The sequence below is a fragment of the Prionailurus viverrinus genome, chromosome A3 (genome assembly GCF_022837055.1).
Source record: "Prionailurus viverrinus isolate Anna chromosome A3, UM_Priviv_1.0, whole genome shotgun sequence".
NCBI classification, from domain to species: domain Eukaryota; kingdom Metazoa; phylum Chordata; class Mammalia; order Carnivora; family Felidae; genus Prionailurus; species Prionailurus viverrinus.
Genome location: NC_062563.1, coordinates 124,875,230 through 124,899,247, shown reverse-complemented (window position 1 = coordinate 124,899,247; position 24,018 = coordinate 124,875,230). Strand labels below are relative to the sequence as shown.

At 45.0% G+C, this 24,018-nt stretch overlaps 1 protein-coding gene across 15 annotated transcripts in view; it reads left to right on the top strand.

The window, feature by feature from the left end:
• LOC125162118 (uncharacterized) overlaps positions 1 to 24,018 on the top strand; it is a 102,898-nt gene that overhangs the window by 57,399 nt on the left and 21,481 nt on the right. For 4 of the 15 annotated variants that reach the window (XR_007150894.1, XR_007150896.1, XM_047852699.1 and 1 more), the window contains exons 1-4: positions 4,766 to 5,055; positions 5,159 to 5,198; positions 5,693 to 6,053; positions 7,052 to 7,089. Coding sequence is in view for 9 of the 15 variants with exons in the window: in XM_047852699.1 (XP_047708655.1) it covers positions 4,838 to 5,055; positions 5,159 to 5,198; positions 5,693 to 6,053; positions 7,052 to 7,080 (648 nt within the window). In the remaining 6 variants the exon portion in view is untranslated. Of the gene's footprint in view, positions 1 to 4,309; positions 4,366 to 4,765; positions 5,056 to 5,158; positions 5,199 to 5,692; positions 6,054 to 7,051; positions 7,102 to 7,306; positions 7,342 to 7,392; positions 7,425 to 24,018 lie in introns of those variants that run through there. The other 11 variants (XR_007150895.1, XM_047852702.1, XM_047852705.1 and 8 more) reach the window with 9 other exon arrangements.

Below are 24,018 nucleotides of genomic sequence, written 5' to 3'. Positions count from 1 at the left end.
AATGTCAATACTACCCAAAGCAAACTACACATTCAATGCAATCCCAATCAAAATTACACTGGCATTCTTCCTAGAGTTAGAACAAACAATCCTAAAATTTGTATGGAACCACAAAAGAGCTCAAATAGCCAAAGTAATGTTGAAAAAGAAAACCAAAGTGAGAGGCATCACAATCCCAGACTTTAGCCTCTACTACAAAGCTGTGATCATCAAGATAGTATGGTATTGGCACAAAAACAGTCACATAGACCAATGGAATAGAATAAAGACTCCAGAATTGGACCCACAAATGTATGGCCAACTAATCTTTGACAAAGCAGGAAAGAGTATCCAATGGACAAAAGACAGTCTCTTCAGCAAATTGTGCTGGGAGAACTGGACAGAAACATGCAGAAGAATGAAACTGAACCACTTTCTTACACCATATACAAAAATGAACTCAAAATGGATGAAAGACCTAAATGTGAGACAGGAAACCATCAAAACCCTAGAGGAGAAAACAGGCAACAACCTCTTTGACCTTAGCCGCAGCAACTTCTTACTCAATATGTCTCCAAAGGCAAGGGAAGTAAAGGCAAAAATGAACTATTGGGACCCCTCAAGATAAAGAGCTCAGCACAGCAAAGGAAACAATCAACAAAATTAACAGATGACTGATGGAATGGGGGAAGATATTTGCAAATGACATTTTGGATAAAGAGTATCCAAATCTATAAAGAACTTACCAAACTCAACACCCAAAAAACAAATAATCCAGTGAAGAAATGGGCAAAAGACATGAATAGACACTTTTCCAAAGATGTCCAGATGGCCAACAGACACATGAAAAGATGCTCAACATCACTTATAATCAGGGAAATACAAATCAAAACTACATTGAGATACCACCTCACACTGGTAAGAGTGGCTAAAATGAACAAATCAGGAGACTATAGATGCTGGAGAGGATGTGGAGAAATGGGAACCCTCTTGCACTGTTGGTGGGAATGCAAAATGGTGCAGCCACTCTTGAAAACAGTGTGGAGGTTCTTAAAAAAATTAAAAATAGATCTACCCTATGATCCAGCAATAGCACCGGTAGGAATTTACCCAAGGGATACAGGAGTGCTGGTTCATAGGGGCCCATGTACCCCAATGTTTATAGCAATGCTTTCAACAATAGCCAAATTATGGAAAGAGCCTAAATGTCCATCAACTGATGAGTGGATAAAGAAGATGTGGTTTGTATATACAATGGAATACTACTTGGCAATGAGAAAGAATGAAATCTTGCCATTTGCAACAATGTGGATGGAAATGGAGGGTATTATGCTAAGTGAAATAAATGAGTCAGAGAAAGACAGATATATGTTTCCACTCATATGTGAAATTTGAGAAACTTAACAGAAGACCATGGGGGAAGGAAAGGGGAAAAAAATAGTTTTAAACAGAGAGGGAGGCAAACCATAAGAGATACTCAAATACAGAGAACAAACTGAGAGTTGAAGGGGGTGCAGGGGAGAGGGGAAAATGGGTGATGGGCATTGAGGAGGGCACTTGTTGGGATGAGCACTGGGTGTTGTATGTAAGTGATGAATCATGGGAATCTACTCCTGGAGCCAAGAGCACACCGTATACACTGTATGTTAGCTAACTTGATAATAAATTATATTAAAGCAAATAAATAAATAAAATAAATAGAATCCTGTAAATAAATTTTTAAAAAAGTTGGATGCTCAACCTACGGAGACACCTAGGTGCCCCACCACATCATGTTTATCCATTCATCTATCAATAGACACTTGGGCTGCGTTCATATCTTGGCTATTATAAATAATGCTGCAGTAAACATGGGGGTGTGTATATCTTTTCAAATGAGTGACTTAATATTCTTTGGGTAAATACCCAGTAATGGAATTACTGGATCATATGGTAGTTCTACTTTTAATTTTTTGAGGAAGCTCCACACTGTTTTCCACAGTGGCTGCACCAGTTTGCATTCCTAACCATAGTGCATGAGGATTCCTTCTTCACATCCTCACCAACACTTGTTGTTTCTTGTGGTTTTGATTTGTATTTTCCTGATTAGTGATGTTGAGCATCTTTACATGTGTCTGTTGGCCATCTGTATGTCTTCTTTGGAGAAATGTCTGTTCATGTCTTCTGCCCATTTCTAATTGAATTAATTTGTTTGGGGGTGTTGAGTTGTGTAAGTTCCTTATATATTTTGGATACTAACACCTTATTGGATATGTCATTTGCAAATATCTTCTCTCATTCAATAGGTTGCCTTTTAGTTTTGTTGATTGTTTCCTTTACTGTGTAGAAGTTTTTTTATTTTGGTGTAGTCCCAATAGTTTATTTTTGCTTTTGTTTCCCTTGCCTCAGGAAACATATCTAGAAAGGTGTTGCTATGGCTGATGTCAGAGAAATTACTGCCTGTGTTATTTTCTAGGATTTTTATGGTTTCAGGTCTCTCATTTAGGTCTTCAATCCATTTTGAGTTTATTTTTGTGTATGGTGTAAGAGAGTGGTCCAGTTTTTTTGCATGTGACTTTCTAGTTTTCTCAACATCATCTGTTGAAGAGACTATCTTTTCCCATTGCATATTTTGCCTCCAATGTCAAAGATTAATTGGCCATGTAATTGTGGGTTTATTTTGGGGCTCTCTGTTCTGTTCCATTGATCTATGTGTCTGTTTATGTGCCAGTACCATACTGTTTTTGTGCCAGTACCATACTGTTTTGATTACTACAGCTTTGTAGTTTATCTTGAAATCTAAGATTGGGATACTTCCAATTTTGTTCCTTTTTTTCAAGATTGCTTTGGGTCTTTCATGGTTCCATACAAATATTAAGATTGTTCTAGCCCTGTGAAAAATGCTTTTTGTATTTTGATAGGGATTCCATTAAATCTGTAGATTGCTTTGGGTACTATAAATATTTTAATTATATTTATTCTCCCAGCCCATGAGCATGGAATATCTTTTCTCTTTGTTTGTATCATCTTCAATTTCTTTCAATTTTGACCACACTTAAATAGCACTTTATGTTTCCATTTATGTGAAGAATCTACTGTTATTCTGAGAAAAAGTGCCACAAAATGCCAAATTTAGGTATTTTAGAAAGTTTCACACAGTCATTTAGAAAGTTCGTCTCCCTAAATGGAACACTGCTAGGGTTTGACATATACTCTGCCAGTCTTTTCTCCATACAAATGTACTCTGCACCCCATCACCTCCACTTGTTTAAGTCTCCTCCTAAGATTGAGAGATTCAAGTATTTTTATTTTTTGACCGTCTAACTCAAGGCTGGATAGGGGATAAACCTTGTTCCATAATAAAGAAAATGAGACAAGTTAGCAGGAGATTCACCTATTCAGACTGCTTTTTAGTATTTTTAGCTTCCTCTCCCCTCTCCTCCTCCATCTTCAGTGTTTGAAGCTTCTCTTCTGCTCCATTAAGATAGGGAACAATCTACACAAACAAGGTGCACATCTGGTCCTGACCATTTCCTTTTGTCAGAGATTAAATTTGGAAATCTTCACTAAGATGAGTCTTTGGCTCCCATAGCAGGCCATTCTTGTTTTCCTGCCTCTCCATTTCTCCTGTGCCCCAGGTCAGCAGAGGGGAAGTACTATTTCATATTACCTTGAGCAGGACTATCTCCTGGCTAGAAGCAGTCATCTGCCTGGGTGTTGGAATAGAGACAGGGACAGAGTAGGGGTGGCATTAGGTAGAGAAGAATGCCTATGTTTCCTTAGCCATTTTCCCACCTATTGTGTCCTTAGGGTTTCTGGCTTTGTATGGCTGCTTCTAACCATTCAGGTGTGTGTGAACTTTGCATTTAACAAAGAATTTGTTTTCCTATTTCCTCATCGGAACCTCATAATGCCCTTTGAGCTGGGCTGGGCAGAGTGAAGTTCAAGTGGTGGTGGCTTGGCTGAGGCACCTCAATGGAAGAGATAGGACCTGCTACACATACCCCCTGACTCTCAGGGCCCATGGCCCAAGAGCAGTTGGCTAGCAGTTTATCCCTGAGGCTGTGAACCAGGCCTACAGCTGCTACAGATATGGAGCACAGGGAAATTGGGTGATAACTGGCTCTTTTCTATCCTGGAGCCCTTTCCAAGATTCAGTGTTTCTGTATGGCTGGGCCTCTTAGGGGGAGAAGTGTCTTGGGGTTCTGGGGTATAGTTGAATCCCCCCTTGGTGGAGTTAAGAGCACCTTCACTGGGTAACTTTGAACTTTGCACCAGATCATCCGAGTTAGGACTGTTTATGCATCCTCTGAAAGATTGGTGTGCTCACACAGTCATATCACCATTGCAGGTATGGACTCAATCCAGAGCCAGTGATAAATGAATGCCTACTGGCTGAATATGAATGTGAGTGTCTCTCAATCCAGAACAACTCTTTTATGGGATCCTACATATTCTAGAATGGGACTGTGCTAGAATGTATTCCTTCTCCTTCCATCTCCCTGAGCTCCTGACCCTGAGGCCCACCTTCAGACTCCCACAGAATCAAATTTCTCTGCTGATTTTGGGCTTGGTGACAACTGTATGTGTGCATGTATGTGTGGTCATTGTTTTATTATGATCTCTCTGCTCCCCCCGCCTCCTTCTACACTAAGAACCATGAATGATATTGTTTCATTTCCCTATTATAAGATAGGCAAATGAGTATGCTATATATACATGTCAAGTGAATGAATGAATAATGGAGTCTGTTTTGTGGGTGGAGGTAGTATGTCACTGGGAACCATCTTAACGTCCGTAAAAAACAATCACTTCACCATAAGTCTGTCTCATTGCTCACAGCTAGCAAGAGGGAGGAAACCGTCCCACATGTTTGGGTATGGGCTCCATGAAAATCCTTCACTTCAGCCTGATTGACCACTTATTTCTTGTTGGCGGGGTTCCCTTGATAGAAAAGTTGGTTTTTCTATCTGATCTGGGGACTCTAGATCTGTGGGTGCAGCAGACTGAACTTGGCTTCCTGCTGGATCTCAGATGGTGCTGTGATGATCCACACTCCTTTCGTCATCCCCTTGTCAGTGCTACTGGCCGGCCGAGGTATCTGCAGTGGCTGATGTCAGACTGTCCCTGTCAAAGTTTCTGAAGAGCCCTGGCGTCTAGAAGCTTCGTGATCACAACCTGCCTCCTTATATTTTATTAGGTGTCCAGGTCTTCTCAGTGCTCCCTGTGGACCCCAGAAGGTAACACTAACATTTCTCCTGGGGAAAGTGTCTGAGTGACAGAGAAAACAAGTTTGAGCCGTGTTGCAGCCCCTCGGTCCACCTGCCCACTCACTCCACGCTGCTCACACACAGAGCAGCCGGCCTTACCACCCAACTGGCTAAGCTTAGCCATTAAACTCTGTTTGAAGTTTTATTTGCCTCTATTCTTGTTATCTCAGTGGGCAATCATTCCCAGGACAGTTTGTAACAAATAGCATTTTCTGTTCTGCTGAGAACACAGGCCCCTGGCCTGTAGCCTTGTTGTATTTGAGAGCCTAGCCCATCCCTTCCCCCAGTCCAAACCCCATTCTTTCTTGCTCCTTGTTGTTGTTTTTAATAATATTATTTATTTCTGAGGGCCTCAAGTTTACAGAATTGAAGTATACATATGCCCCCAGTTCATGTCACACTAGCATAAAGGCCTTTCGTTTTATTTTTTCCCTCCATCTCTGTCCCATTCTCTCCCTCTGCAGGAACCTGCTTGTATTGCAAGGCCTGAAATGCTGTGTGCTGCCTTGACTTCTCTGAGCCTCACAGAGCCCCACCTTGCTCTTATCAGACATGTCCCCACCCATCGGGAAAGTCTCTCCTCCTGGCTAGTCCACCTCCCAGCTGGACCAGCTGCTCCCCATTTGGTTCTCCATCTAATGGTTTCACCTCCCAGCCAGCCTGTGGAATTATTCAAACAAGCCAATCACATTCTCCCTTGGAGACCAGGGGCACCCCACCCTTCAGTTAATAAATGCATGTTATCTACAGACTCTGTGGGTTCCCTGTGCTCCCGAGTGCAGCCCCGGATGGCCCTGTGTCATGTGCAGTGTCTTCCCCCTGGCTGTGAGTACACATGATTAATAAACTGCTGTCCATCTTGTCTGTCCCGTGTCAGGTGTTGTGTGTGCAGGACTCATACTATTTAGTACAGGGGATCCCTCCTTCACCAATGGGCTGAACGGTAGGTAATGAGAACAGCACTCCGTGCATTTCATGCATGGACTTCCAAACCATCTTCCACAATTTCATTTAGACGTATGGATAGCCGTTTAAATTGCATGATGTGCTTTTACTTCGCAGAAGGTGTTGTGCTATAAATCTCAGTTTTTTTCCTGGAGCATTTGCTTCTAGTGTCCCCCATATCCTTTTGTCACCGAGTGTTTATTTATTCTCCTGGGACTTCGGGGAAACTTTCTCTGTTGTAGGAGTGGGGCAGGTTGCAAGTGCCGGGTGGTCATCACCCCTGGGAGCAGTCGTCAATCAAGGAAGGTTATAAAACCCAGCTTTCTTACAACCTTGGGCTTGCTTGAGGCTCTTCCCCTGAGATCCTCAGTGGGAGGGAGGCCCAGCTGCCCACAGAAGAGCCCTGCTCATGAACCAACTCTTCCCTTCCCTCCCCTCTTTCCTCTCCACATCCCACCTCCCTTGTCACCTACGAGTTCTTCCTGTGATCACCATCCACACAAACTAGTTACCCTCAGATCCTTGCCTTAGGTTCTGCTTCTGTTTTTCACTCAATGCTGTGTGTGAGAACTCCACGTGTTGCTATATACAAATACATTCAGTTGCATGGGATCCCAACATTGGGTGTTTGCTACAGTTATACACCCATTTCCCTAGTGACAGCTCCCTTGCCCTTAGCCTGTCTTGCACTGGCCACCCTTGGCCCCCTGTCCATGTGGATGGGTCAGTGAGCCTTTCTGGAGTAGACATGCAGGCACAGGAGGGCTGAGGTTGAGGGAGCATGCACACTAAGTATTGTCAGATTTCTCTTTAAGGTGGCTCTGCCAATGTATTCTATCAGTAGCACAGTGTGTGAATTGACTTTCCTTGTTTTGCAGGCTGGATTTTCCAGCAACAGGCACCATGATGGAGTTTGGTGAGTAAGAAGGTATTTATTAGGGATCCACACCTATAAGGGAAGGAGGGAGGAGTAAGACTGAGTAGAGGGAGAGGCTGAGCTGTGATGTGGGCCTGGGGAAGCCTGGGCAAGTCATGGCCGACCCTGCAAGAAGTTGTGAAGTGAATGTTGCCCATTAGCGTCATGTGCTGGGCTGAAGTGGTCAGGCCTTTCTTTCCCACTGTGCCCATGACAGCTGAGGCCAAACCTGAACCTTGAAGGTAGGAAGCAAGTCCTTTCTTTTTTTTTTTTTTTTTAATGTTTATTTTATTTTTGAGACAGAGAGAGACAGAGCATGAACAGGGGAGGGGCAGAGAGAGAGGGAGACACAGAATCGGAAACAGGCTCCAGGATCTGAGCCGTCAGCACAGAGCCCGACGCGGGGCTTGAACTCACGGACCGTGAGATCATGACCTGAGCCGAAGTCGGACGCTTAACCGACCAAGCCACCCAGGCGCCCCAGCAAGTCCTTTCTTGAATGGGAATCTGGGCATACATCTCCCTGCAATGTGAATTGAGAAAGTGGTATCTCATTGCTGTTTTGATTCGCATTTCCTTGATTACTGGTGAGTTTGAAAATGTCTTTATGTGCCCATTAGTAAAGCTGATTCAGCCAGTTAGAACCGGATGTTAAAATAGCCAATGCTTGAACCCCCAAATGCTCCCCAACACCTGGCCCAACCAACTCATCCCCTCCACTGGGACCCCCTGGATCTCCCCATAATCCAGTATCCACAGGGGTGTCTAGCACCCCAGGGGACCTCCCTGCCCCTGCCCCCGTGATTCAGACAGTCTGTTCTTTTGGTCAGTGCCCATGCCATATCTGCTCTGAAAAGCACCCTGAGAGTGAGCTGTTATGGTTTCCTTTCCCTGAACTGCCTGTCTGTAACTTTCTGTAATCTTTCAATGGAGTTTTGAAACCTTATCCAGGAGGATGCTGTTTCAGGTTTCAGGGCTTTTGTGGTGGTGAGTATGGGGTAGGTGAGGGGGAAGGGTTTAGGCTGGTACCTCCCTAGTCTAGCCCCTGCAAGAATCAGCAGGTCTCCAGGTCATGGGCCAAACAGATTCAGGCCCTGAGAGAAGGTGAGGCTGAGGATACTGGGGGTTCCTTGGGCACAGAAGAGCAGGGGTCTGCACCTGTGTGTACTGAGAACCCAGGTAATCAGTGACATTCCTGAGGAAGCTCTACTGAACACCTACTGTGGCCATCCCTGGGTTGCGTGGGGGAGAAGGTGTCCTGCTGTGGCCTTCACACCAGCTCAACACACCTGCCTCTATTACTCTGTGCCCTACTAGCCTCTGCCTGCTCAGGGCTGTCTCCCAAACACCTCTTCTTTACACTAAATCCCAAGTAAACTTTATTTCTAAAACACAAATCTGGGCATATCTATTGAATTTTCAAATCCCTTCAAAAGCTCCTCATTATTTATTAGCATTGTGTTATCCAGGGAGCAGACTTGGTTGGGGGCCCTTTTAGCTTTACAACGGATAAACATATAAATGTTCCTCACCACAAAAGGAAGTTTATATGTAGTTTAGTTGTTTATAATGGTGAGTGTTTAGATGTAAACATTTGAAAAGCATGAGAAGGAAATCTTGTATTACTGAGGTTGTTTTCGGGTTATACTACTCTGAATGGTTGCATTCATTGTTTCACAATTTTAATGTCCACAGCTCAGGACTTGGGCTTTTTTTTTTTTTTTTTAATATGCCAAGAATTAAAGTGAGAATTGAAAAGAAAAAAGAAAAAAAAAAGAAAGAAAAGCTCCTTATTGTCTATAGCATAAAATCCATTAGCCCAGCACAAGAGTTTCCTTAAACTGGTCCAACTCTCAACCTGTCCCATGTCCCACAACCCTCTTTCTCACCCCCACCCCTTGACCTTTTGTCTTTCCATCCCCATGATATCTTTGTTTTGTATGTTTGTTGGGGGACTAGGGTGGGGGTGGCCAGGAATGAAATGAAAGAGATAGGCAGGGACCTTGCTTCTGGCAATGGGGAGCCACTGGGTGAGTTAAGCAGACACAAGCCTGGCCAGCTTATAGTTGGGCTTCCTCAGCCTCCTCTTGTGGTTTTACCTAGGAGCTTACCCAGTTGGAGTCTTTCTCCAGGCTCCTGGGTCTCAATGAGCTCCCACTGGCCACTGGCCAGCACCTTCCTTGGCTCATGCAACCTTGGCTGCTTTGTTAATGGTCTTGCTCCGTGGGTCCTGGGATTTCTGATTCTGGGAGAGCTGAACGCAGATAAAGCCTGGACTCTCTCCGGAGGCTCCAGTCCATGTTAAACCTGTTCCTCGTCTGAGTAGAACTGTCACTGAGTGGGAAGGAGTGGGCATGTGTGCCCCATGGCTAGGGGGGTGGTCTACAGTGAAGCCAAGGTCCCACTGCCTTTTGTGTTTCAAACAAGTACTGTTTCCTTCAAATGGTTTTTGCAACTCAGTCCCTAATCAACAGGATATAAGTGCCACAAGGATGGAGGAAAAGGGGACACAGTGCCCAGCCTAAGCCAAAAGAGCCTGTGTCGAGGGGCCCCCACAGAAGCCTGTGTTTTCATTACTAAGCAACTTTAGGAGGAGTATGTTTGGGGAAAGAAAGACGGTGGGGTAGTAAGTCTGCAATAATGGCTGCCATGTGGAGGGAAGGCAATGTTACCCAGCTACGAACTAGAAAGCATGGTTTATATTTTCAACAGTTGGAGAGAGAAATGAAAACTGAATATTTGCTGCACCTGTGAAAACATATTTGATCATGATGGCAAGTCCAGCATTCTTAGTGCGGGATTCATATTTCATAACTCGTGTTCAAACAAGAAAAATGATTATAATGTTAAGTATTTCCTGAGTTTATTTTGATGGATGACAGAATAAGTACTGTATCTTTCACTCATTAAAATACAGATTGGTGTAATTTAATAAATGAACTTAATACACAGATGTTCCAGGCTGTTTTACCAGGGTGTATATTAATCAACTTCTTTATATATGATCCTCTTTTATATTTTTTAAAGAAACTTGCAGGAGCCAAGAATTTATTAGATTTGTATGCTCTAGGACGAGTATCCAATGTCAGGTACACGCAGGAGTGTATTAAGATGAAACGGAGCCAGAGTCTGCAGAGCGGCCAGGCCCCCACAAGGGTCGTCCTGGGCTTCCAGCCGGCTCTCTGGGTCATCTCAGAGCCAGCTCACAGGTCCCTGCTGAGCTTACTTGCTGCCACTGCCCCAGGTCTGCTCAGAGGTGCTTCTGGAGACCCTGGTCGGAAGTGGTAGGCTTGGGCACTGAGATGGTCCAGACTGGACAGTGGCTCTGCTGGGGAAGAGGCCTGCAGGGGGCCTCACAGGCCCTTCTCAGATTCCTCGGCCACCCTCAATGGCCTCTCAACTCAACGTCACTCTCCCTTTCCTCACTCTCTCTTGGCAGCATGTTTGGGGGCTATGCTTTGTTCTGTCTGTGTTTCACGCAAGGCAAGCTCGCCTCGCTAATGAGGCTGCAAACTCCTGAAGGCAGGGGCTGTGCCTTTGCCAGATCCCACAGTCTGTGCTCAAGGAATCCGTGAGTCTGTACCGATTCTATGTGTCTGAGTCAGGACCTGCCTTCTGACTGAGGAGGCTCTGGAAGGGGACATAGAAACCCTGGTTTGGCCATTCTAGAGGGTGCAGGTTGAGAGGGGTAGAGAGGGTGGGGACACAAGGCTAACTTACCTCTCTGGTGAAGGACAGAGAAAGCATGAGAGTAGGAACTTCAGCTACCTCTTCTCTCATTTATGAATCCTGTTGAAAAGTGACTTCAGGTTCAGGGAAGTGGTCTCTGGCTGGCAGCAGTGGTGGGAGGACTGGAGGAGGTGTCTTGGGCCACACAGCCTGCTCTGTCCACACAGAGCCCTCAGTTGTCTCTTGAAGCACCTTGCACTCTCTCGTGGTTCTGGAACTAGAGTTTTATTTCTTGATGCACAACTCTGGATAGAGACACTGCAAGGCCGGGGGCCACATATCATCCATTTTGGCACCTCTGTCCTCATCAGAGTTTAGCCCAGGCCCCTTGTGCCCTCTTCTCATCACCTAGGTGGATGGTCAGTGCAGGTTGGCTTGTATGGCATGAGATAAGCCCGCCACCCAGAACAGAAACACTGGTGTCCCTCCAGCTCCCCCCAAGGATGGGTGCTCCCTGGCAGCTGCAGGCTGAGCCGGCCCATTCCCTCTGCAGCCCCTCTGCACCCCTCGAGTGGCTCATCAATCACACGGGCAGGTCCTGCGGGTGGGTAGTGGCTCTGCTGTCACATGCCTGTTTGCAATAAGCTCTGGCCATAATCATTAATCATTCATTGAAGCTGTGGTTAGCGGCCCTCAGTCAAGTAGATGGTTTCAGGTTTTCCGGGCTAAGTGCCTCTCCAGCAAGCATCCTCCTCAGCCCTTTCATGTCCAGCCATTTGATGTTCTGTGCATGCCGAGCTGGCCTCCAAGGCCAGGCTTTGTTTTGGAGGGTTGTTCTGAATGCTTCCCTCAGGACCAGGCCAAGAGAGGTCTGGGCTCCAGCTCCACGTCTGCACAGGAAATAGAGCTTGTAGGATGATTCTCTATTGAGCACTTCCGAGAGCCCAGTTCTCTGCCAGGCCATGGGGATCTTAGAGAAAGAGAAGGTACTCACTCTACCCTCAGACCCCCCTTTAGGGACAGAGCTCATGCAAGAAGTTGGCCAGCAAGATGGAATTTATTAGGATGGAGAGGACTCAAACAGCTCTTTGGTCTGCAGATTTCCCATGAGGGGAAATCTGCAGATTTCCCAGGTGCCTGGAGGCTGGGTGGTGGAGCCGGAGAGCTGAGGGAATACAGCAGCAGAGGCTCAGGTGAGGACAGCTGTGCTGTGTGATCTGAGCCGGGCCTTCGGTCTGAAAGGCAGACTGAAACTCTTGGGCAATTGTCTGGAAACAGTGGTGACAATGAAAACCTTTTTTGCTGGGAGAAACATTGAGAAAAATTAACACTACGTTTAATCTGAAGATGACAGTTTCCTGCAAGTTACTAATACGGTTATTGTCAGAGGTTCCTGAGTTGCTTGAAAAGATGCATAATGCACAGGAGTGGAATATCCCGGGAAAAGCTGGGACTAGAGTTCCGTCGGGTTCAGCAAACACTTGTCGGCGCCTCCTAGGTGCTCGGGGCCACCATGGTGCCATAGAGCCATTTCTATGTCAAGGGCCCAGGAAATGTCCTGTAAATGCAGACAGAAGAGTTGGAGCAGGCTACAAGGGCCATGCCTGGCTCCACAGTTCCAGCGGGGAGGGACTCGGGAGTCTAGAGCTACAAGGAGCAGGGGCTGGAGGTTTTTGGTTGTTGAAATGTGAAGTTGATGTAGAGATATTACCGAGGCTGATACCCCAGCCGCCATTTCAGTATCTCTCCCAGAGAATGTTTCTTGCCGAGAAACATTCACTGTGTGTTCATCCACTGAGGCACAGCTTTGAACCAATAAAAGAACGGTGGGTATTCAGAAGTAAGAGACATTGCATCTGGTTGAGGGGGATCAGGAATGGTTGCATCTAGCAGATGGTCTTTGGCAAGGTCTGGAAGGATAGGTAAGACTTTCCCAGGAGTGGGCTAGAAAGAAGTTTGCCAGGTGGATGGAGGAGGGGACACAAAAGCACAGAGGATAGCCTGAATTGCTGGCTGCTAGGGTCCTTGTGCCAGGGTGGAGGAAGATGAGGCTGGCGGCACAGGGTGGCATGAAGCTTGGAGTTCCAGGCTGAGTCTCTAGCCCTGGGGAGCTCTGCTCTGCTCCTAGGTCACCACCCTACCTGCTTTATCCCTGTGTTTTCACCCACACTTCTCATCCCTGTTACACAAGATGCTCTCTGCCACCTGAGAAACTTGGGAAACTTTTCCTCTCTTTGCCTTCTGGAGAATTTCCCCTCATCTTGCAAGATCCAACTCACATGGTAGCTCTTCCTTGCAGCCTTCCCTAACTGCCATGATCTGCATGGATTCCCCTCCCCACACTGAGGGCTTATGATGCTGCCCACCACCGACTGGAAGCTGTTTGGGGGTGAAGGGTAGTGACAATCTGACACCTGCTTCTGCTACTCACTGCCTGGGTAACAGCCATCTTGATTTACTTATCTGTTGGAAAGAAAAAACATTGCAATAACAATGCATTAGCAATAAATGGAATAGATAAAATGGTTTGTGTGTCATGCCTGCTACAGCATTTGGAACAGAGTAGTCAGACAAGGTTAGGCTTCTTCTCACTCCCTGACCACGTTCTGCCTATGCCATTGTCAGCCATTCACAGGTAAGTCTCTGCAACCAGGCTGTGAGGTCCATGGCGGGGAACCCATGTTTCTCGTGCTCTCTGTGTCTTGCACAGTTACAGACTGGAGCATGGGCTCACACTACTTACTACGGTTGCCTTGAAATCTGCTTCAACAGGACTCCTCCACCGTGGAGAAGGAGCACAGGAACTCTTCAGGGAAATTTGTAGATGCGGGAATCAAGTTTGTTTGTTTGTTTTTCTTATGAATGTTCTGATTAAGCCAGAAACTTCCTGAAGTCATACAATTCTCCTATCCCCAGAGAAGGATTTGAATAAAGTATCCTCTTGCTGGAAGGAAAATTAGAGATAATTAGTCCAGTGGTTTTAAAAATTTGTAAAGGACTGGAGCCATTTTTCTCAAGTGAAATTTTATATGGAACCTTAAGCTACCCGAGCAGACAGAGCATTATTTTAGGAATATATTGGAATTTATTATTGATTAATAAAATTAAGTAAATCACATTGAGAAATATATTTATTGTAAAATTTCACACTTATAATAAGTGAATGAATAATAAATCAACTTGACAAAGGTATTTATTTTATAATCTCAAACTTTAAAAAATATTTAAAATTTTTTTAAATGTTTATTATTTTCAAGAGAGAGAGAGACACACACACAGAGTGTGAGCAGGGGAGGGGCAGAGAGAGAGGGAGGCACAGAATCTGAAGCAGGCTCCAGGTTCTGAGCTGTCAGCACAGAGCCCAACATGGGGCTCAAACTCATGAACCGTGAGATCGTGACTTGACCCAAAGTTGGACTCAACTGACTGAGCCAACCATGTGCCCCTAAAAAAATATTTTTAAAATAGAAAATTTTGAAATAAAATATTTCTGAAATCCATAAGGTAACTTGGGTCTCTAGGGCCCAGAGCGTGTGATATGACTTACTGATTAAGTCTACCTCTTTATAACACAGATGAGTAAACTGAGGCTTGGAATGTGTCAAGGACATGTCAAGGCCATACAGAGAATAGGTGGTTGCCTGGGGTGAGAACTTAGGTCTCCTGCCCCTACAATGCCAGGGCTCTTTCAACTATATTCTTGATCTCTCCTAATTCGTCTGAGTAAAACAGTGTTTTTCTTGTTATGTGCTTTCTAATAAGATACCCCAACTCCATAGTTTGATTTATATTTAAGGCTTTCTTATACTCCTGTGATGAGCATGAAACAGGCTGCTTACTGAGCTAATAGTGCAACCCGGAAATCTCCATCTGTGTCTTCCCATCTCAGCAAGAGAATTCTGCCCTGGTGATGGATAATTGAAACGGATTTGGTCAGCCAGGCCTCTATACTGATGATGGTTTTATGTTTGCTCATCTGTCAGAAAAGTAAAAAGCAAAGCTGGTAATTTGTGTTAACTAAGCACCTTCATTATAGGAACTCAAGGGAAAGGGTGGGGAGCAAAACATTTTTTCGTCCAGCTGTCCCGGATCCTGAGGATGATTTGTGTAGTTAAGGAGAAATTCTAATAATGTTGTGCGTATGGAAAAGTTTAAGGCAAAGATGATGGGTCATTTTCCAAGTGTTCAGGTTGAATATCAAGAGCTGTGCAGCTTCCTTCCCAACTCCTGCTTTTCCTGGCTGGGTCGATCTCACATTGTGCCTCTCACGTGGGGCAGTAGTGACCTTCATGAATTCCCAGCTCACAGATGGCACCTCTCCAGTGAGCCTTGACAAAGACATAGATGTCCCACAGGGACCCAGAATTTCCCGCTCTTCACCCAAGAAGACCAGAAAAAGCCTTGCTCTGGAGTATGTTGGATGCTCAACATAGAATTGCTTTCTTCCAGCTCCTACTCCTGACCCCTGGTTCTGTCTGGCAGGTGTTCAGCACCCAATTCCAGGCAGCATTTTAAGAGTGTCCCCTCTTGTCTTAAGGCAGCCCTTTCTGGGGTTATTCTTACCTGCAGAGAGAACAGGCTAATGGTCTCCTTTAGTGTCCCCTGTCCTCAGGCATTCTTCCCCCTTCTGCTCATACAAGAAGGCTCAAAACCCCTTCCTAGGCCGTAGAGCCTCTTCTTCCCTAGCTGGGATGGAGGGTGGGAATCCTGATACCTCTGAAGAGGGAGCTAAGGGTCTGATTGTTGTGTTGGGGTAAGTGGCCTGCATTGCCTCTTCCTTTGGAGAAGGAATGGTATGTGAGTCCTAAGAAATTGAAATTATAGGACAGGATCACAGAGAAGAAAGGAGAGAAAGTAACAAAAGAACTAGGCCACCTGACCTATTTTGCCCCAGGATAAAGCAGGTGAAGAAAGAGCCCAGTCCTGGGCATTTTGAGGTGAGGTTGTTTCCTGCCCCTTGGGACAAGGGTAGCCCTGGGTCTGACCATCCTGAGTTAATAAAGATGAAAGTTCATTCTTCAATTTGCACCAGAGATCCTCTCTTTGTTAAAAGGCTCAGAGCTGAGCTTTTTTAAAGAGCACATTTCAGGTAGGGTTAGAGTCACACGTACAGAAAGTGATTTACCCACACACTTCCAAGAACACATCCATTATCCAAAACAAAATTCTAATTGGGCCTTAAGAGTCATCAAACAAAAATGAAGAGATTTTTTTCCTTAATAGGGAATAAGGTGTGCATGCCCTATAAATCATCTCTGCTAATTCTGAATGATGCTGCATTTGTTTATAGGTGCAGGAAACTATAATGGAAGAGGGTGAGAGGAATGTGAACTTACTGGTTTTCAACATGGGGTACCCCATAAGGCCTTGAGTTTTGGCTGGTCCAGTATGGCTAAAGATACAACATGGAGTGATGTACTATAACCAAATTTAAAGGAAAACGTTAATCTTTTGAGACCAAAATGTGCATCATTTCAGCTGCTGCTGATCACAGCTGTGGATGGTGAGGCCCCACCCACCCACCAATTTCCTTGACTAATCAGGAACATCTCTGTATGGCCATATCTCTCAGGCAATTTAGAGCCAAGGGTAAAGCTGAATGTATCTCCCTTTGTCAGATTCAAATCTTCTTTCTGAGGAGGTTGTACCTGAAGAGTTAAAGGCAAGTCTGGCAAAATAAACAGGGATCAAAATGTTTGCCAGGGAGTCTTTTTAAAAAAGAATTGCTCTTTCTCTTGGAGCCTTGGTTGACCTTTATGTGTGAGCGGGTGGAAATGTCCCCAGGAAATCTCCAAAACCTCAGAGGAAGCTGTTGACAGGCTTCCAGTGAACTGGGTTTTTGCTTGTGCTCTGGAGGTAGAGAATAACAGATGGACTTTGACAAACACGGACAGATGAATATAATCTTCAAAAAGTAAGTTTTTACTTTTCTTTTTTTCCCACTGGCAGCATTACAAGCTCACACTATAGTGTTTCTGGGCACCACAGTGGGGGTTCTGGTCTAATGGAAGTTTTAAAGAAATTATAAAGAGTACCTGACTGGAGTGAGGAACTCTGTGAGGAACCAGTCGCCTAAGCTCTCCATGGAGACATGGTTACTCATTTGTAAGTAGAGATAACAAAAAAGCCCTATTTACATGTCTGAGCTGTTGCAAAAACTGCATGGGGCACCGGAGATATCAAACACTTTGTTAGCAGATTGGAGGCTGCAATAGCTCAGCTTCAGAAACTCAGCAGGAATATTACATAGAGTGCAGATTGGAGAGAGAGGGTGGTGGCAGGACAGGGCTGGATCTGAGGGAGCAAAGGTGAGTGGAAGAACCATTGTGCTATCTCCAGGGAGTGAAGACATTTTCTGTAACTCCACAGATGTATGCTATCTTTACTTGGAGATCCACTCCTTTCTTTTCCAGGCTTAGAGGGTTTTGGTCCAGTAGGAGAAAAGAGGAGGGCAGAGACTGACCCAGTGTATGAATCTCCTCAGAGTTTCCTGAGCATGTGATCAGAGGCAACACCTCCTCCCCCAAATGGACACTGATCCAGAGGTCAGGTGAGGCCTTCACATCCCTGATGTCCTTGCTTCCCAGTTCATCCAGTGGTGCTGGGATTGAGGATGCTGGAATGTCCACAGTGGGAATGGCAGGCATAGTCTCCACAAAGCACAAATGGCAATAGTCCAGAAAGATGGGGTAATTCAAAGGTGGCTTGTCTTTTCATTGGCAATTAACCTGAAGCAAAATCACAAAAGCTGCTGAATTCTGTGCAGTCTGGGCACAAAAACTTGGGGAGCACTAGTCGTCAGTGTTAAACTAACTCAGCCATAATTTAAGGTCATAACCACCAACTTCATGTAGGCCACCTGAGCAGAGGCTGTGGAACACCTGAAACCCAATTCTGGGATGACTTCAGGGCCATTTGTATTTTTGGTATCCCTGAAATTATTGGACTGGGTATCTGGCTAATGGAGGTGCTCAGCATCAACACTTTTTTTCTCCCTGCCACCTACCTCAGAAGAATCCAGGACTATGGTCCAGTTAGCTCCCCAACAGAGGTCAGAGCTGGAGCTCTCCAAGGTGCTGATAGCTCAGGCCAAGTCCCCCAGAGGACACATTATTCTGCAGTGCACCTTGAAGCCCACCCAGGTCATCTGGAGGATCTTTCTTTGCCTTCATTCTTGTGCCAAGAAGGAATCTCTGGTAGGTTTGAGGGAAAGAAGATGCCACTTAGGCTCTCCAAACTGGGGTGGGAAGATTGACCAAAGGATCTGAGCAAACCTCAGAATGTAAAAATGATGTATCCAAGATGCCTGCAGGAGCCTAACTCAAAATGCCTTACTACTTGGATGTATCCACCCTTGAGCCAGACATGTTCACACAAGTATATTCTCATTACCTTTGAGAAATCAGGAAATACTGCTTTTAGAAAGAGTCTAAACCCAAGGGGGGTAACTTGGGGCAACCTGTTGATAGACTGTAGATGTGACTAGTGAAATCAGCTGGAGTCTATTTGAGTAGTTCAAGCCAGAGACAAGTACTGAATTAGGTCAGTGACTTTATCACTGAGAGAATCCTGCAGGATTTAGTGAGTATTGGATGTGGAAGTTGGGGTGGATAGAGGTGTCATCCTTGACTCTTAAGGTAATAACTTGGGAAACTGCCTAGATGATAATGCCATTCACCAGAAGAGCTAGAAAGTTTTTGGGCAGGATGGATGATATACATGTTAAGTGGGAGGTGCCAGTGGTACTTCCAGATGGATTGTCTAGTAGCAATTGGGTACATGGTTCTGGAGCTCTGCTGGAAGGTCAGGGCTGGTGATAGAGGCTTGGAGATTGTCCCTGAAGGGGATGTGGTTGAAGAGATAAAAGATTAGACCAACCAGGCAAAATGTGTAGAGGGAGAGGAGAGGAGGGCAGAGAACATGTGTTGGTGGAGTGTCCACATTTTCTGGGTATGCTGAGGCAGAAGTGCTTATAAATGAGTCTGCCACAGGGATCTCATCATCTGCTCAGAGAGTACTTTATCACCAACCAGACATCATTCCAGTCACTTCTTTTTTATTCTCCTCTGACATATATCTACATATATTATATTATATTGATATAGATTTAGATTTGGATATACAGAGATAGATTTATTTTAAGGAATTGGCTCATGTGATTATTCAGGTTGGCAAGTCCAAAATCTGTAGGTTTGGCCAACAGGCTGGAAATGCAGGGAAGAGTTGACGTTTCAATCTTGAATCCAAAGGCAGACTGGAAGCAGAATTCCTTCTTTCTTGGGGGACATCAAATTTTCTTAAGGCCTTCCATGGATTGAATGAGGCCCACCCACATTATGGAGAGTAATTTGCTTTACTCCAAGCCCAATGATTTAAATGTTAATGTCATCTAAAAATTACCTCCACAGGAATACCTAGATTGGTGTTTGACTACATACCTTGGTACTGTGATCTTGTCAAGTTGATACCTAAAAGCCAAACATCACAGGGTGGGATACCCACTGGAAGCCTCACACCCAGGTTCAGATGAGGGCAAATAAATAATATAAATAAAAAAATAACCTGTCCCTTCACAGTTGCTATAATATCCCACATGCCTGCTCCATCTCACCATGCTCACCACGCTCACCACACATATGCACTCCGGATAGGGAGGAACAGGGGGTGTTGGGCCACATACCTATTCAATCACATTTGCTCATTCCAGCCTGATCTTTATGGATTCTTCAACCTAGTTCTCATTTCAGCCCTCCTTTTCTCTGACAGCCTATTCTGGATGCTCTTCTTAGTTCTCTTCATGGAGATTCTCCTTCACATTTGATTCTAGTATTTGTTATATTGCACATTTGATCAGGTAATGGATGCTTCAGCTTCCACTCAATCTCATCCTCACAGGTATAGGAAGGTTATAAGACCAAAAACATTTTTTTTTTCATTTTTATTTCAAAGCTAGAAAAAGTGAAATGGAGAGGAATTAAATTACTACCCCAAAAAAAATCTTTCAGAGAAAGTCTAGGGCTGCCAACAATGGGGTTTTCTGCATAGCTGCACCATTCCCCATCTGTGTCGGAATCCTTGGTGCATTTTTCAAGCTTAGTGTCCAAGACATCTCCAGCCTAATAAGAATAAGGTGCCCTGGGCTGGTTCCCAGCCAGGGAGGGAGTGAGCAGATATGCATTCCTTTGAAGCCCATTTCAGATTCTGGAATGCTTTCCTGGAAACCACACAATCTCAGGAGAGATTCATCACCTCCTGATGCTGCCTTAGGACTAGGTCAGGACAGGGGCCCTGGACCCCTGAAGGAGACAGTGTCTACCCTGATAAGCAGCTTCCTGTGTGGTGGCTGCAGGATTTACTCAGAGCTAGACTGGGCAGATCTGGCTGAGATTCAGAATCAGCCCCCCACCTCATCTCTCTCCCCATCCTCCTCTCTCCTTATCCCCATATGTACTCCCCTACAAAGCATGAAAGTGGGGATTTTGTTCTTGTATATCAGGGCAGAAGGCTCAGGGCCAGAGGCACAAACAGATCTGGGTGTGGATCTGAAGACATTCTCCTATCTAGGAGCTGGGGATAGGGTTTGGCTTCCCCATTGTATAATGATGCTGAGATGTCTTAGGAAGGCAGCTGTAGGAGCAGTCATGTGAGCACTGGAAAAGGAGTCAGGAGTCTTGAGACCATGTCGTGAATCTGCTGTCCCCTTCCTGGTAACCAGGCAAGCTACAAAGTCAGAGAATGGTGATGCCAGATGGGTCCTTAGGGTTATTTACATTTCTCTCATTTGAGAGATGGGGAGGCTCTAAGAATTCACAGCATTGGCTCAAGGTCCCAGACTGAGGTGATGTCGGAACCAGAATTAGAAATCAAGAATCCCAACCAGTATAGTTCCCATTATTGCCTCTATACCTACTTAATTTCTCTAGACCTCATATTTCCTCATCTATCAAGTGGAGGCCAGTAACATCTGCCTCTCAAGACCATTGTAAAGACCAAGTGCAATTACGGATCAAAAAAGTTTCTAAAATGGTGGAAGTATTGGGTCCTAGGAGTGGCACCTACTTACTACTTAAGTCCTGATCTGGGTATAGGTTGCCTTCCCATATGTGATACAGCCCAGCATGGGTTTAGGTATGAATTCTAGCATGATGGATGCTAGAGATGATGCCCAGCTGGTGCTCATGAGTTTGTCCATGACTGGTGTTAAAATACTGAATGCTTACTGTCCCAATCTCCCTGAGAGCCCTTCTGCCACCTTGGACTCTCTCCCAGAAATTAAAGGATAAACATTTGACATAGCATGAGGTCTCCAAGGACTCTGCTTCAGCCCAGTGCCAGTCAGCATCAATTCTGATTGGTCAGTGTTCATATGATACCATACCATACCATACCATACCATACCATACCATACCATACCATATATTTTGGTTATCTATTGATATGCAACAAACCACTCTGAAACTTAGTGGCTTTAAACAACAGTTTGTTATTATCTCTCAAAGTTCTGTGGTTTACCAGGCTCAGCTGGATGGTTCCCCATTGGGATCTCTCCTGTGACTGCAGTCAGATGGTATTTGGGCCTGTCATTATCAGAAGGTTCAGCTGGGCTAGAATATAACAAGGCTTGATTCTGTGACTAGAAGTTGATGTGGCCATCAGTTTAGTGGAGGTGTCCACCCAAATGGAGCACTTACATTTGGCCTCTTGAACCAAGCAGTTTGGGCTTCTCATAGCAGGGTGACTGAGTTTCCAGGGTTAGCATCCCAGGAGCCAGCGTGCCCAGGGCAGGAAGCTGAACTGGTCTGGTGCTATGTTTACCATATTCTATTCACCAAAGCTGTCAAGGCCCTTTCAGATTCAAGGGGGTGGGGGAGTGCCAAGATCACATTGCAGAAAAGTATGTGGGTGGTAGATCCTATTATAAAATCATCCTTGGAAAATACAATCTATCCTGATCACTGTGGGAAAAGATCACCAGTCTGGCACTTGGTCTCTCTGATGTCCCCCCTCTGCCCTTCCTTCGACAGCCCTTTCTCCTTCCCATGCATGCCTCCCTGGCCTGAATGGGAGCATCCTCTCCCCTTTCCAGAGCTCCCTCTCTTCTGTTGTCACATCTGCATCAGAGAAGAGAACTGACAGCACTTCTTCACACTCTTACATCTAGGGCCTCCACAGCTACCTTTGACCAGATTTGCATCAATGACGTCATGGTGCAGCCTCAGGAGTGTGCAAGAGGCCAGTGTGAAATCTCATCCCTTGGGTATTTGTTGGCAAGGAGGGAGCATGGTGTAGTAGGAAGCATTGCTATCAGAGGTTTTTGGGTAAACTTTGACCCCTGCCAGACATGAGTTCTGAGATAATGGTAGAATATAGCAGTGTCATGAGTGAACTATGTGAAAGGGCTTTGCCTTCCCCAAACAAGATGTGGTTGGATATCTCTATATCCTTGACATCAAATCCTCACCCTTGCATGCAGTCTTGTGTCTACCTAGGCTGAATTCTGGGTGATGTTTGTACAGTTCCTCTTGCTTCTCAGATAGGTCTGTACCCTCATCTTCTGGGGCCAGGGCAGGGTTTGGAGTAATCATCAAACATCATTCCTATGTAGAATGTTCCAGTCACCTGGTTTCCCTCACCCAGTATGAAGTGTGGGCACATCTGCAATCTGTGTCTCTGTCAGGCACTTTCTCACACTTCTCCCTGTCAAAACTTTGCCAAGCTATCTTGGGGAGAAGAATTTGTATGGCCTTCCTGTCCACTGAAGAAAAAAATTAAATGGCTTTTGGTCTCTCTTTCATCCAACCAACCCCCAATGTGCTTTTTAACTGAGGGAAAATCTGTTATTCATAAAGAAAAACAAAAGATGATAAATTATAGAACCTTGTAAAATATATTAACATTAATCCACACTTTCTTTTAGATAATTGAATTTAGAGTGACATCGGCCAGACTCTGTAGCTCATGCAGAAATGCCAGCCTCCCTCAGTTTTTTTTCATTCTTTTAGTGTGATCCCAGAGAGGCCTGGTTAAGTCCGAGGGCCTCCATTTTTCTTTAGGCCAGTACATGTTGTAATCTTGTCCACAATTTCATGACTTGCTGTGAATTAGGAGCTTCCCTGAAATATGTCTCTCTCAGTATTGTAAATGACAAGTGACCTTCTAACCAAATGTGGCTTCATTAGATGACAGGAAAGAATTAAATATCAGGATACAGGATAGTAAGGTTTTGATATTTATGAAGGTCAAATGAAGGGTGAGTAATACGACAGAATATTCCACTTAAAGTCAGACCGGTTCCTGGGAACTGATGCGTGGCTGTTCTTCGGTGCTATAGGAAATGGGTTTTCTGCAGAGTCCACTTGTATTGCCGGGTTGTGGACTGTCCATGGTTTGCATGAAGTCACCACCATATTTTAATTGTAACTGGAAGACTGGTTGGGGGGAAAAAGTGGAAAATGTCCAGAAATAACTTGTTTCTGCCAACTGTCTTAATCTTTCACTTTAACCAATTATTCACTGGTTAACTGGTATTTTGCCAAAGAAGAGGTCTCAGGAGAAAGGCTGCTTTGCTCATGTGAGAATCCCTGTGATTTGGCTCTGCTGGATTTCCTGTCTTTGCAGACCTTGTTTTTATCTCTTCAAGTCGTAGAAGTCTGGTTTTAAAAGCCATGTTCAGTGCAGTTCACTGGCTTGGGGCCACTCAGTGGAATGAGGAAGGGGCTTTGGGTCTGTCAGCATTGGCATCCTGATTGGTGTGACCCTGTGATCTGGAGGCTGTTGGAGCAGGGGAGAGTTGGTGGGGGTTCAGGGATGCTAAGACACTAGGGTGGTCCATTCCAGGTGCAAGAAGTTTGTCCCTTAGGTCCCCAGCATCTTGGGGATTCAGAGGCAGGGCCACCATGTAGGACTGTGTAGGTTGTGCACAAGGGCACCCAATCAAAAGGATGAGCAGTGGATGAGTTTTAGCCAGTGTCTGTTTTTCAAGCCCTGGTGCTGGACTGCATCCGTCTGGAGCAGAGGTTGGCAAACAATAGCCCATGAGTCAAATCAGGTCCATGGCCTGTTTCTATAAATAAAAATATTTTGGAACATAGTCACAGCCCTTTGTTTATGTGTTATCTATGGCTGCTTTCATGTGACAAACATCAGAGTGAAGTAGTTGTACAGAGACCTTCTGGCCTGCAGAGCCTAAAAACTTTATCTGGCCCTTGATAGACCATTGAGCTGGGGAGAGGGGTACCTTTTTCTAACTGTAAAGGTTCT